This window comes from Salvelinus alpinus, chromosome 9 (genome assembly GCF_045679555.1).
Source record: "Salvelinus alpinus chromosome 9, SLU_Salpinus.1, whole genome shotgun sequence".
Lineage (NCBI taxonomy): Eukaryota > Metazoa > Chordata > Actinopteri > Salmoniformes > Salmonidae > Salvelinus > Salvelinus alpinus.
In genome coordinates this window covers 49,086,198-49,101,783 of record NC_092094.1, presented here as the reverse complement: position 1 = coordinate 49,101,783, position 15,586 = coordinate 49,086,198, and the positions used below count along the sequence as shown (strand labels likewise).

The 15,586-nt window shown below is 41.9% G+C and overlaps 1 protein-coding gene across 2 annotated transcripts in view; it reads right to left on the bottom strand.

Moving 5' to 3' along the window:
* The window catches only part of LOC139530258 (cadherin EGF LAG seven-pass G-type receptor 1-like), an 84,918-nt gene extending 70,275 nt beyond the window's left edge, over window positions 1-14,643 (bottom strand). For both annotated transcript variants that reach the window (XM_071326492.1, XM_071326493.1), the window contains exon 1: window positions 10,769-14,643. In XM_071326492.1, coding sequence (XP_071182593.1) covers window positions 10,769-14,288 — 3,520 coding nt within the window. In that variant the 5' untranslated portion in view covers window positions 14,289-14,643. The remainder of the gene's footprint in view (window positions 1-10,768) is intronic.
* Between the last annotated feature and the right edge of the window lie 943 nt (window positions 14,644-15,586).

The window sequence follows — 15,586 nt, the reverse complement described above, 5'->3', positions numbered from 1 at the left end:
CCTAGCTGGGGAAATTTAGTTACCTGCTGATTCATGCACTGTAGTAACGTTATCAGATGGGATTACGTTTAAAAGACCATTTCACTGTACCGTTTACACCTTCTGTATCCTGTGCATGTGACAAATAATCTTACATTTGATTTGATATAGTGTGTGTGAAGAACATGACCTGCACCAAAGTCAAATTAGGATATAATGTTAGGCCAACGAGACAATGTCCAAGTTCCAAAATCCTCCAGTAGAATGCAGTGCTTTTATTTCGTCACACTCACAACCGTAAGCTATTTTCTGTAACAAGCTCGCCATTATCTTGTAAATAAAGATCTTGTTGTGAGTTTATTTTCCTGTAATAATTAATAAAAAATTAGCTTGAGTTAAGACGTTGTCATCTATGATATGGTCATTATTTGAACTGTATAGCCAGCTAACTTAACATTAGCTAGCTAGCTAACAAGCTAGAAACTAACCAAAACATTGTTTAGAACGTTGCTTTTAGTTGCCTGGTTTGCTAGATTGACATATTTTTATTTGATATTTTTTACCCTCTTTTTCTCCCAAATTTCATGGTATCCAATTGGTAGTCTCATCGCTGCGACACAGCCTGGAATCGAACCAGGATCTGTAGTGACCCCTGCACCACTCGGGAGGCCCTAAATTCATTTTTTAAACGGATGGGTTTGTTGGTGTTAAAATAAACCAGTAATGCTATTTTGGACCACTAGGCTGCTGATGTCATGCAGCCTGTCGTTTTTGTGTTTATACTTTTTGATAACGACAAGTTTGATGTAGGACGACAATAGAATGTTCATGATGTCACTGCGACAACTGTCTACAGACATGTTGGTAGATGTAGTATAAACCAGCATTTAGTATTCTAATCTTTGGTTGTTTAGCACATGGCCTCATGTGAATCTTTTAAAGGGGCTAAGGCTTAATTAAGAGGGTGTGAACGAAGCTCAATGGGTGTAGACAAAGAAGAGCTCTCCAGTAGGCGTACCAAAACATTCAAGGCACATTTTCTCAAAAGTGGGGTTACAAGTTTATTAACTTTCAAAGCAGAATCACTTTCCCATTGTTCCTCAACTGCAGTGTATGAGCTACCATGAGTCTCTACTTTTATCCTATGTAAAACAAATATATGAAAACTGCTTAATTCATTGTTTTTAGAATTTTCAATTCTCCCAGTCTAGCTTTCATTTTGGTGATTGTTAGTTCTCAAAGATTATATTATTAAGAAATATACACTGAGTGTCCAAAACATTAAGAACACCTTAATTAATAATATTGAGTTGCATCCCCACTATTGAACCTCAGAACAGCCTCAATTCGTCGGGACATGGACTCTACAAGGTGTCAAAATTGTTCCACAGGGATGCTGACCCATGTTGACTCCAATGCTTCCCACAGTTGTGTCAAGTTGGCTGGATGTCCTTTGGGTGGTGGACCATTCTTGATACACATGGGAAACTGTTGAGTGTGAAAAACCAAGCAGCGTTGAAGTTCTTGACACAAACCAGTGTGCCTATCACCAACTACCATAATCCGTTCAAAGGCATTTCAATCTTTTGTCTTGCCCATTCACCTTCTGAATGGCACACATACACAATCCATGTCTCAGTTGTCTCAAGGATTAAAAATCCTTCTTTAACCTGTCTCCCCCCCTTCAACTACTCTGAAGTGGATTTAACAAGTGACATCAATAAGGGATCATAGATCACACCTGGATTATTTTGTAGACTCAGTGTATAGGTCCATTATGTTTTCTACATTTATTTATATCTGGGTTTAGTTATTTTAGTTTTCACTTTAATCATTTTTCCATCCCAAAAATGTATAATAATAATTACACTGTTTGGATTTAGGCGACCCGAAAATGTGGTTTGCAGGCAGGATATGTATACAAAACAAGACATGGAGACACTGTTCTCCACTTAGGCTAATGATCCCAGTGAGAATAAAATATGACAAAAGCACTAGGCAGCCAACATCACATTAAACAAATTCCAACATAGAATGACATACAGCATAATGACACCCACAAAATGAGGTAACCTCTGTGGCGTCATCTGTACATTCCAAACAGACATGCTTTTGTTAGCTAGTACATGTACACCACCATTGTTCACATTGCAGCGAGAGCATGACAAGTTATGCAAATATGCAATTACCTGCTTTTCGTCATTGGCTCGCTTCAGGGATTGTCAATAAAGATCAAGGATATCTCAAATCTCCACTGTAAACAAATGTTTCAACAGTGACACAGTCATCATTGTTCATTCTCTATGGCACATTTCCTTTATCACTCAGTGTGAAGTCAGAGGATAAATGTGTAGCTGACAGCTATCTTCTCAAGATTTCACCTGAGGTAACATTCTAACGTCCAATAACACCTTTTGTAGAGTGGACAAAATTAGCATAACCCAGTCTGAGTTTAAGTCCCTACTTGCAGGCCGAGTGGGCATCATGCATCCACAAGGCTATGTTATCAAACTCCACAGCAAGCTGAAAACAGTTCAATAACCAAATTTTTGTATGTGTGTGTATGTATGTGTACTCAGAGCCACTGCAAGAACCCTTGATGTTTCCCTTGCCTAAGGTCCTACAATCGCAACGCTCCCTTTCTCAAATCACATCGCAGGACAAAACATAATCCCCATTAGTTTAAAAGTCAACATGAGGTTGCGTGAGGTTTGTCTCAGTCTGCAAAACAAACTCTGGAAAAATACATTTGCCTGGTTCACAAAATGCCACATCGCTGTCAAACCCACTTTTAGAAATGAAGGCCATTGGTTTGCATTAGGACCATGTCCTAAGCAGCAGAGCATGCTGTTGGTAATTTCCCCAAATTGAATTGGGGGGGGGGCTTTGGGTCTAATAGAGAGAGGTCCAGTGAACCCAGACACTAAGACCTGCCAAGTATTCTGGGCTAGGCATGGACAGCTAATCCAATTCTCATGGTTAGAGAAGCAATGCCCACAGATTCAAGATAACTAGCCCACATTTTTGGAAGAGAACAGAGTACATGAGCAAGAAGAGGGCAGAATTGTTCGTTTCTATATAGTAGTAGCAGGACTTGCACTAATGGAGAAACAGATCTCTGATGAAAGGGAAAGATAGTGATTATGTATGTTTGTGAGAAAGAAAAAAGAAAGGTGTGTGTGTGTGTGTGAGTACTGATACTCTGTCCAGACACTCAAATGAACCCAAGAGTGGGCGAGTTGCAGCATGCTCTGATCTTAGACTGGAGTGCATATGAGATGCACTAGGAATCATAAATTACGCACATTTCTTCCTGTAACACAGCCCTAATCAATCATTGTTTCATAACAAAGATGTAAGCCAGAGTGTGTAGGGAGCATGCCTACAATGTAGGCCTCAAAGGAACGTCTGGTTAGCTGAAAAGAGTTCACAGATTTTCTCTACACTGCTATTACTTGTTTATGCCGGTTTTAAAGAGGAACTGCACCCGCTGATTTGGCCTCTTTTTTTGGCATGCTCCTCATGAAATGCTGGCAGCCATTACAGAAGCCAAATGTGAGTTGGCTTAGGGGTGTGGTTTGATGTGGGTGTTTCTTGGGTGTGCCCTTGTTTTATTGTCACATACACCAAATAGGTGCAGGGAAATGTGTTGTTATTACAGGGTTTTAATAACTTTCAAATGTAGTAACAGGTCCATGTAGAATAAACAACCCTTTACATAATACCACAGAAGCAGTGTTCTGCTAATATAACAATGTGCACCTTTCATCTTTCATTGTCATTCCCAGCCGATACGGATACTGTCTAGTGGTAATGGGGCTACCTTGGCAAACATGTCAGAGTGGTCATACCTTCCTTTGTGGTGTCCCGTATACAACAGGAGTTCCCTGATCCTGGTGCAGAAAACACAGGGTTTCTCCCTCCCCATATTAACTGATACCATTCAATTCAATCATTTAAAAAAGACAATACAAGTAAAAGTTGTGTCTAGTTAAACTTTTATACCAAATCTCTCTTCATTCAGAGACATCAGTAACAAGCCCGTCTGTCATTCTGGACTTCATCACAACATCTTGCAAGTCTCCATGTGCTGGCCCATACATGTTGCTGTGAACACATACACACATAGTCACTGTTCTATTACCAATGGCAGTTAGGATAGGTAATATCTGACATACAAACAGGAAATATGTTGAAGTTCGAACAGGTCAGATCAAACCTACACAATTATGGTCTCCCTATTAAACGCCTGAGGCTGCCGTCTGGCAAAAGCATCTCCAGTCCATCTGTAGAAATAGGCAGAATTGAGGCAGAGTTCGGTGGCACATGGAATGAAAAGGGTGTTGCTATTACTAGACATTTGTGCTGTATTGTATTATTAGTGATCACCTTATTGTGGATGTGTTGAGTGGTTGTGTTGAGCGCCAGATCTCTCTGCATCTCATGCATCTGTGAACACATACACACAGTCACTGTTCTATCACCTATGTGAGTTAGGGATAGGTGATATCTGACACACAAATATATACTACGTTGAAGTTTGTTTTCCCCATCGACGACCGTTGGTGAGCAGGCAAGAGGTGAGGCTGGGGTGAGGTCTTTGCCAGCACCCCATTGATGGGCATGGCAGCTTAGATCAGTCCCTGGCCCCTCATGAAAGATACTGTTCGGTCACACACACACACACACACACACACACACACACACACACACACACACACACACACACACACACACACACACACACACACACACACACACACACACACACACACACACACACACACACAGAGAGCACTGACTACATTATTAATGATGGTGGTTATGGTTAGCCTGGTGGAAACAATCTGACTGCTGCGTTCACCTTTCTATTTCACTTCAGTTATCATAAAATGTAAAGTGAAATAGAATAGTGAACACAGCGATCAGGTTGGTTCCACTAGGTTATGCTCTGGACATTATATGCATCTAAGAAGTAGAACAAAAGCAACAAATAATGTCAGTTTAAATAAATTATGTTTCACAATTGGGTAATCAAACATATCAAGGTAATGAAGTGGGTTACCTTCTGTATTTGTACAAATGATGAGCCTGTGAAAGCTGTTGCTGCTGACAGGTGAATGTTGCTGGCCGGATACTTGCCAACATTCATAGGAATGCTCACAGCGAGGTCATGTCTGCATGATGCTGATGACAGCCCACTTGCTGGTCTTTTCGATGCTGCATTTTTGGCTGCAAACTGGACATCTCTCGAACAACTGCAGCAGGCAATCTTATGAGGTGGTGTTGACTGAGAGAGCCTGTGACAGGGTGATATAATTGACAGTCAAGTGGCGAATTGCATTTTGTTCTAAACAAACGACAAAGGTTTTTGCTAATGCACTTCACAACCAAAATGAAAACTAGTTGTATTTGTTTGGCTGGGGAATTAGCTTACTAGTTTATCAAGCTAGGTCTTTTTTTAATAGTACTTTTCACGTTACACACATTACCTGTCGTTGATGAAGCGATCTGTGTCATCAGGGCAGTAGTAACTCGGGTTACTATCAGAGGCTTCATGATGGCGTGTCCTTTTCATAGGATTCTAGGGAGACTCGCAACAACGGAGGAGGTGTCACAAGGGTACTTGTGTCACATGACACAGTTTTGTTTTGAGGTCTGACAAGCTGTGAAAATATCAAGTGAACAGTGAATTAAATTATTTTGGGAGATTGCTAAACCGTTCAAATCACATTGCTGGACATGTTATGATACTAGTACTGAGCTATTAACGAAGTTCTAGTTTTCAACAGGCCAATATTCTACATAGTTTAGCGCAGAAAACGTGGTAATTAACTACAATGACGATAATCCATTGCGTGCCCACCTACTTGACTGGTCTGTGTGGAGCACTGAGACCCACAGAGATTGACAGAACAGAGAACGTGCAATCAAGAGGGATAGAAAGTAGTTGCTTCGCAAAGTATGTCTACCTGAAATACATGATCTAAGTGATTGGTAGTTGGTATTCAGCAGTCATAAAAGTATGCCTTATTTACTTTGAAGAACTACTAAAATAGTGATTTTGTCAGATGGCATAGGCAGCAGCTCTATACAGATGAGATGATGACTTGGAATGAATTAATAAAGTCATCAAATTAAACAAATATTTAAGTAATGTGCAATATGAATAAATTATGGTTAGTAAGTGATTTGCAGTAATGGGCAGTCACTACCATTAATAGTTTTGTACTTTTATTAATTGTTTTATTCGGTGTTGTTACAGCATTCAACCCACGTAATGCATACTGCATTTCATGTCAACATTTCATGATAAATGTTTTTTTACAATCGAACCGAAATGACCTCAAAAAGCACTAAATCGCTCAGCACTATATGATACCCACCTTCGCTCCTTCTGGAAGGTCCCGGCATCTGTTCATGACCAGGGGATCAGTCTGGTACCCAGATTAGATTAAGGCCGGTGACGCCGTTACAGTATGCAACCAACTGTCATATGTTTTGCTATGGCCCTGGGTTGGTTTGTTACTGCTAGTTAGTACACTGTTGTAGTCAGACATAAATTAGATGGTACCACCATAGTTGCATCCAATATTTATTTGTGCCCTAGACATGGGTTGCACTTCAGAGGCTAATGTGACTGTTTTCTAAATTACACTAATTTAGAGTGGCATCGAAATATGATGACATGCTAAAGTAGGCAAATAATTAGTAGGAAACAACTTTGCCATATGTGACCGACCGGCTCGATCTTATGTAGTGTTTTTCCATTGGATAAAAGTAGAAACTCCGAGCTACAAAATGGTATATCATACACTACAGTTGAGGAACAATGGGAAAGTAGTTCTGCTTTGAAAGTCACATTGACTTGTAACCTCACTTTTGAGAAAAATTTCCTTGAATGTTTTGGTAAACCTACCGGAGAGCTTTGATTTTTCTACACCCTTTCAGCATCGTTCACACCTTCTTAAGCCTCAGCCCCACCCGTCTCTTTAAATATTCACATGTGAGGCGATATCAAGACTAAAGGGTGGTTTATACTATGTCCATCGACAGTTGTCGCAGTGATATCATGAACATTCTATTGTCGTCTGACATCAAACTTGTCGTTGTCGTTATGAAAAGGTTTAAACACAAAAACGACAGGCTGCATGACATCAGCAGCCTGGTGGTCCAAAATAGCATAACTAGTGTATTTTAACACCAATCAACCCACCTGTTTAAAAATGAAATTATATGTAAATCTAGTAAACCAGGCAACTAAAAGCAACTTTCTAAACAATATTTTGGTTAGTTTCTAGCTTGTTAGCTAGCTAATGTTAAGTTAGCTGGCTAGCCAGTGCATAATATCATAATATAGCTGACAACAAATTCACTTTACCTCATTTGTCTTCATTATTACAGGAAAATACTCACAACTAGATCATTATTAAAAAGATAATGGCGAGCCAATTACAGAAAATAGCTCACGGTTGTGAGTGTGACGAAATAAAAGCAGGGCATTCTACCGGAGAATTTTGGAACTTGGACTCTGTCTCGTTGGCCTAACATTATATCCTAATTTGACTTTGGTGCATGTTCTTCACATTATCGTCTCTGGTAAACACATACTATATCAGATAAAATCAACGTTTATTTGTCACAAGCACAGGATACAGAAGGTGTAGTGAAATGGTTACTTGCATAGTGGAGTCTTTTGTTTAGACATGTAGCTAGCTCAACAATTATCCCAACTCATAACGTTACTACCCCGCATGAATCTGCAGGTAGCTAACCAACCAAGTTCAATGTTAGCTAGCTAGTTAACATTAGGCTATAACTAGTAATGCAAATGGCTCAAATATGAATAATATCACTACACAGATCATACACGTAACGTTAGTTGACGAACCAGCCAGCTAACGTTAGCTAGCTAGCTAAAAGTATGCTTTAACATGAAATGAAAACTACTCTCTGACTAAATTAGAAACGTATAATATCTGAAAATGTAGCTAGCTAGACTCTCTTACCCGTATACATGGATGGACGCTTCTCCCTCTCTGTCACGGATGCCATGGTTGCCCTTAGTTTGAAGATGTAATCCGGAGACATGTGTTTTATACAACAGCCTTCTGTGTGTTCTCTTTTCGACCCCCTTTACATATTTGCCATCAAACGCCAGCATTTTCTCCATCTCCTTAGCTATCATACTCTAATTCCAGCCGGGGCATTCCACTGATTTCAAAACTCGGTCCTCCAGAAAGTGGAGAGCAACACTTTTGCAGTTCTACTACGTGATATCTTTCAAAAAAGCAGCGTTATAAAGGATTACCTACACATGCTGACCAGCTCATGTTATAGACAGAAGCGTGCTACATGGCAGACCAATCCGAACTCATCTCTAGGCATGTCCAGCCCATCCATTATCTCAGCCAATCATGGCTAGCGGTAAGGTTCCTAACTTTTTCTGTGGTTAAACCAACTAGGCTCATCATTTAACAATTTTATTCATATTTACGGATGGCATACAAGTTTGTTATTAAGGCATATGAAAGTTCATTTCTGCCATAAAACACATTTTCCTAAAAAAAAAGTTTACATTCAATTGGCTCTCCTGTGAAATAGTGACGTACGACATACACCTAGTTTCCTGAAACGAGTCACTAATTATGATGTTGTCAATTGACTTTGAGAGATGGCAATTACTGTTACAAGCAATGAGAGTAAAAAATAGCTAGCAATGCTAACATTAGCTAACTAAAATATGGTGGTCCCCTCAATCTTAGTTACCTGGCTAAAGTTATACAGCATCTACAGTTAATCTGGTGACATCACAATTATTAAAAAAGATTTTCCTGCCTCCCGGGTGGCGCAGTGGTCTAGGGCACTGCATCGCAGTGCTAGCTGCGCCACCAGAGTCTCTGGGTTCGCGCCCAGGCTCTGCCGCAGCCGGCCGCGACCGGGAGGTCCGTGGGGCGACGCACAATTGGGCTAGCGTCGTCCGGGTTAGGGAGGGTTTGGCCGGTAGGGATATCCTTGTCTCATCGCGCTCCAGCGACTCCTGTGGCGGGCCGGGCGCAGTGTGCGCTAACCAAGGGGGCCAAAAGTGTCACGAGTAGCCAGCTTGGATTTGGCGTCACTCCTATTAAATCCCATTGAGAGCATAAGTAATTGACAGAAAAACTGAAATTGTTGCATCTTGTTGTGCTGTTGTCCTCTGGTGTCTAGCTACCCGGCTAGCTAAAATTGTCCCTTTCCTAAAATTAGCCATGGATGGAGATAGGGATTTGGATTTGTGGTTTTACTTTATTCTCCGTACTGGCCAATGACTATAACGGCGATTCTGATCCAACCATTAATTCATACATTGTTGTGCCCCTGGCCTGAGAGGATGGAAGTTCAATATGTACTTAGATGTAGAAGGCTAATGTTAACTAGCTAACTTTGCCCATGAATGTAAGTTTGGCTAGCAAGCAAGAATTTTTGCCAGGTAGCCTAGGTCAACAAAAAATAAAAGCATGTATCATATGATAGTGATAGACCGTTTCGTCAACATGAAAGAGAGGAGTATGTCATTGCCGTTTCTCGACAAGTAGAGTGAATCAACATGTTTTTCTTCTTGCACAAACGCACACGCACACACAGAAATCAGAACCATGGACAGCCACATCATATTTAGCTTGTGTTGATTGGACTAAATAGTTGTTGGTATCTTTTAGTTGTCACTGTATTAGACTAAGCAGAGGGGATTTGATTAATTTAAAATGTGGAAGTTGACACGGGGCTGGAATAGTGGAGGCAGCTCCTGTTTACTTTGCGACGGGTGGTAACTCGGCCTTTAGGCCTATACTGTATATAACGGTCGCAAGGCATATGAATTAACAGGTTATAGAGCAAACAACACAATTATCACAACACATAGGCTTGGCTTCCCCAGTGATTTTACACATGCACTGCTACCGGTAACAAGTGCCTCAACTTTGAAAGAGTCCCATCTTAGTTCTTCAGATTGCAAATGTACCAATACAACAAGCTCGAGTAATAAATAGCATGGGCCTCTTTGGGAAAACAATAAACAAGTTGCCAAAATGTACAGTAAATTAACAAATGAATAACAAAAACTAGTGTCAACTACTTCAGGAAAACCCTTTCTCTAGAAGACACGCAAACAATAACATGGTAACTACTGTCACAAGATATGAAATAGCATGAGATCAAAGAGCACAGTGCCTGAGGATGGTCTTTGGACAACTTCATGCAATGCCATTGTATTTCTGCTACAAGCACAGCACAGAGCACTGATGTTGAATACTTCAAGTCAAGCCATATGGTTAAAGTTGAACGAGAAGACAGACAGAACCCAGCTAATTCTGGTCTCATCTTGGGTATGCTGCCGTGCCTCCTTTTTTGGACAGAGGGGTTACAAAGAGTAAGGGTGCAAATCACATCAAAGGGAACAAAAGGGGGTAGTTGTCGTGGCAACAATGCTGTTGGATAACATTTTGTGGATCTTTTAGTGGACAGCCAGCCAGTAATGGGCAATGTGGTGATTTAGGCGCAAACACCAGTCTTACCGTAATAGACATGCAACAGACTCCCTTTTCTAAGTAGAGACAAGTACCAGCAAAAAAACGGATTTACAACTAACACAATTAGTAGAGGTCTCATTGCAAGACAACAGCAACAAATCAAACGCATAGAAGAATGAAGAGAGGAAGTGGAAAGGACAAACTAAATATAAAAATATCTGCCATGCATATGGAGGTGCATATAAAAGGCTATTGCATTCAAATGAACACAGTTTCATTACCTGTGACTGATATCTTCATGGTGGCCTCAAGGGGCCGGTTGTTGTCCAGGTCTCTGCTCAGCCTCAAGTCCCCCGTGTCCTGGTTCAGGATGAGTAGACTCAGCTCGTTGCCTTCCACAAAACTGTAGTGGAGTTTATCTGACACATCCGGGTCCTGGGCTGGAACCTTCCCGATCACCCCAGCCGGAAAGCTGTTGGACCTGTTGGTGATGTAGTTGTTGAAGATGATCTCAAAGTCACGTAGGACAGGGGAATTGTCATTGACATCCAGCAGGCGAATGTGCACGATGGCACGGCTGACTAACGGTGCAGAGGTTGCCTGGACGACGATTGTGTACTCCATCTTCGACTCGTAGTCTAAATCAGTGAGGGCGATAAGATCCCCGTTGAAGATGTCTAATTGGAAGACCTCTGGGACGTTTCCTTCCACTATTTGGAACAGGATCTGCGCGTTTGTTCCCTCGTCAGGATCTGTAGCGGTGATGCGGGCTACAACAGAACCCACAGGACTGTTCTCCACTACGCAGACGTACAGTTCGTCCTTTTCAAACACAGGAGCATTGTCGTTGATGTCCAGGATGGACACATGGACGTCCACGGCTGCCTTCAGAGGCGGAACCCCCTTATCCACAGCAAAGGCCTTCAGGTTGTACACAGGCACATTCTCCCTGTCCAGTTTCCTGGCTGTTCTAATGATGCCAGAGTACGGCTCAATGATGAAGTCCCCCTCTCCATCATCCCCACCCTGAAAGGTGTAACTAAGCCTCCCATTAGACCCGGAGTCCCTGTCAGAGGCAGAAATCTGGAGGACGCTGGTGTACACAGCTGCGTCCTCAAACACGGTCCCCTGGTATATGTCCCTGAGGAACTGTGGCGCATTATCGTTAGCATCCAGAATGATGATCTCCACATATGTGGTGTCAGATTTCTGAGGGATGCCATTGTCGCAGGCAATGATAGCCAGCGTGTAGGACGCCTGATCCTCATAGTCGATTTCTATCTGCGTGGTTATGCCGCCTGTGTCAGGGTTGATCTTGAACTGTGGCACATTATCCTCCATGACGTAGCTGATGCGGGCGTTCTCTCCTGTGTCTTCATCTGTGGCACTGATTACCACCACGGTGGAGCCCACCGGTTGGTCCTCGCTGATCATCACCTGGTAGTTGGCACTCTGGAACACGGGCCGGTGGGTGTTGGCATCAGTGACGTTGATAAAGACCTGCGCTGTGTCGTAGCGTGTGCCATCTGAGGCGGTCACTGTCAGGACATACTGGCGCTCCTGTTTGTAGTCCAGCGGCAGTGCCAGGGTGATAACTCCCCCAGCAGTCTGACTGGTGATGGCGAATCTGTTCCGCGTATTGCCGCTGGAGATCTGGTATGTTACCACACTGTTGACGTCCCGATCTATGGCAGAGAGTGCTAGCACACTGGTACCCACCACAGCATCCTCATTAATTTTAAGGCTATACAATCTCTGAGTGAAAGTGGGGACATTGTCGTTCACGTCAAGCACCGTCACACTGACGCTGGCCGAGGAAGACATGGCAGGAACCCCGTGATCCACTGCTTCTACGCCAAAAGTGTAAAAGTCAGTGGTCTCCCTGTCCAGCTCTACACTGACTGTAATCCACCCTGTGCTGTTGTTAATGGTGAAGGGGAAGCCTGGAGCCATGTCTGTTAGTCTGTACTCCAAATGAGAGTTGTCACCGGAGTCTGCATCAATAGCCTGAATATGGATCACAGAATAACCAATAGCCACATTTTCCAATACTGTGGCTTGAAAGGGTGTGCTAACAAACATAGGGGCATTATCGTTGACATCCACAACTTGTACTACAACCATCCCTGTGCCATTAATCAGAGGTGGTCTTCCCCCATCCTGTGCCTTTATTCTCAAATTGTATTCCCTGATTATCTCATAATCTAGGGGGTTGATTATTTCAATGTCACCTGTAGGGGAATGGATGTAGAACTGGCCCTTCACGTTGCCACTGATGATGCTGTAGTGGACTTTTGCATTGTTGCCCTCGTCTTTGTCTGTGGCCTTTACTTGGGCCACTTTGGTGTTCACTGCCACACTCTCAAGCACCTGGACCACATACCTTTTCTCACTGAACTGGGGGTAGTTATCATTCTCATCCTCCACAGAGATATACACTGTAGCCGTGGCACTGCGGGGGCCTGGGTCTTTACCCTGGTCATTGGCCTCTACTATCAGCAGATACTGGGTCAAGGTTTCTCTGTCAGGCCGAACCCTAATCTTGACTAGTCCATTTCTAGGGTCGATTTCAAAACCAGCATTATCTTCTTCCTCATTCACAATCGTATAGATCATGTTGGCATTTGATGGGGCATCCCCATCTGTGGCCCTTATAGTCAACACTTCAAAGCCTACCTCGATGTTCTCCCTAATGCTGACCCTGTACTCTGTCTGCTCAAACACAGGCCCATGATCATTAGTGTCACTAATAGTGACGGTGAGGTAAGCAGTGGCCGACCTTTTAGGGATGCCATTGTCTGTAGCAATAACTTTGAATACATGTGTATCCTTGACCTCCCTGTCTAAAGGCTGCAAAGTTGTGATGCTGCCGGTCTGCAAGTTGATTTGGAAATAATTATTGGATCTGCTATCGAACAGAGCTTCCATATCATATTCAACCTCACCAGCATCTCCATTGTCGGTATCCAGTGCTTTGAGCGTAATTACGCGAGTTCCCGCTGGTTCGTTCTCCGGGACAGACACCTGATAGTTGGGCAGTTGAAACTGGGGAGCGGTATTCACATTTCTTTTTTTACGTTTGGTCAATGAATCCAGTCTCCCCAAATCCCCGTGTGTAAACATGGCATGACTATGTAGAGAATTCAATCGCAATTTTACACGGACAGTGGTGTAATTCCAAAGATTTTGCACCCTGCAGAGTAAATCCAACTCGTTCCGCTCATTGTATTGCAGACAGTTTGGAGAAAAACTCCCGTTATCAAACACGGCTTTCCAATTCCCTCCCTTACATGATGAACGATAAGAGTGAGGTTGTCGAGTAAATAGTGGTAAATGTTCATAAATGTTCAAAAGCAAAATACTGGTAGAGACGCATGGCGATGTCCCTACTTTTGAGAGAACGTTCATGTAAATCTCGGGCTTACCTTCGGCGCTCTTACTCCTGTATTTAATTAAACAAGTTTGCCCATGCACAAAAGTATTGAAGTTAATTAAAATAAAGTTTTCCGAGGTAATTGATTGGATCTGAATGTAAAGCGGCGCTGGGTTCTTCGGCAACTTCGCGCAATTCACTTTTCCTGAGAAATATACAATTCCGTGTTGTCTTTCAATATTGAAAATGTGTCTCACGTATTTAGGAGTTAAAGTCCTGTCTATTTGATAGATCCAACCCCGTCCAAGAGATACATTTCCGAGCACTACTCCAGGCTGAAAATGATCAGAAACGTGTACATCAAAAAATGAAAATACTGGAATGTGCGATAGAAAACATATCCATAGCCAAATAATTTGTAATTCCATGGTTTAAAACGCATGGCATCCACCAAATCGGTCAAGAACACTTATAAAGTCCACTGAAGTTTTTCCCGGGTGCTCGCTGTCCTGTCCCGTTCCATGATTAGTTAAAATGTTGCGGAGTGCAGTACAGTGTGCATATGGAATAGTTCAAAGTGGTCTCGCTCTTTCACTGCACTTCCTCAGATAGCAACCCTTCTCCCCGGGGATTGTCTGTCAGTCAAATGCAGATTCCCAAATCTCAGCAGTTGACCACAATGTACCATGAAGTGATTCGCTTAATGATCTCCAAAAACCTCTTATTTGCGCAAGTCTATTGTTTTTGGGGCGACTCAAACTTAGGTTTGTCAATTACATGAACATTTAAGCCTGTCCTCGCTGTATCAAAATCCCCACAAAATCCTCAGAAAATGTAAATGTAATTAAATGCTGTCACCTAGTGGACAAACTTAACTATAGAAAGTATGTAGAATCACGTGGCCTAAGTATCTATCCACTCCAAATGTTCTAACTTTATACATTATCATTTGATATAACTTTATACTTTATACATTTGATCATTCTTGGTGCAGACAAGTAGATAAATCACAAGTATTTACAAGACTCAGCATTACAATAACTTAAATTAAGAACATTTATTTCAAAATTTTAAATAATCACAAGATGGCAACAAACAAAAATAAAAGGTACAGTACCATTCTTTTATATAAATCAGATGTGTTTCTTGCATAGTATTTATATTAACTGTCTTTATTTAAATCACTATCTCCTTTTCTAAAATCCTTGATCATCAACAACTAGTTGTACATGACACTAGTATGTGGTATAGGCACAAGAGAGAGCAGGAAGGCTAGTTGAATCAATGTACATGTACAGAAAATATTCAAATGTAGCTCTATAATGATATTATTGAAAAGGATAAATTGATCAGGAGTTCATCCTTTAAGGCATTTATCTTCTTGTCTTCCGGACTCCATTTGATCAGAGGACAGCTCAGGTCAATCAACTGTAAGCAGAAAAAAGATACGTAAAATGACCTGTAATCAGTGTGGTCATTTTGATCCTGACAACATATCCACTGAACAGTATTGAATTCACGTACCAGTTGATGTAAGCCATTTGCATTCATATACCATTTTCAAACCTGTATGCAACAATCTAAAAGGTATCATATTGATTCATGCTTTCCTTCACTCTGCGGTCCAACTCATCCCAAACCATCTCAATTGGGTTGGGGTCGGGTGATGGTGGAGGCCGGGTCATCTGATGTAGCACTCCATCACTCTCCTTCTTGGTCGAATAGC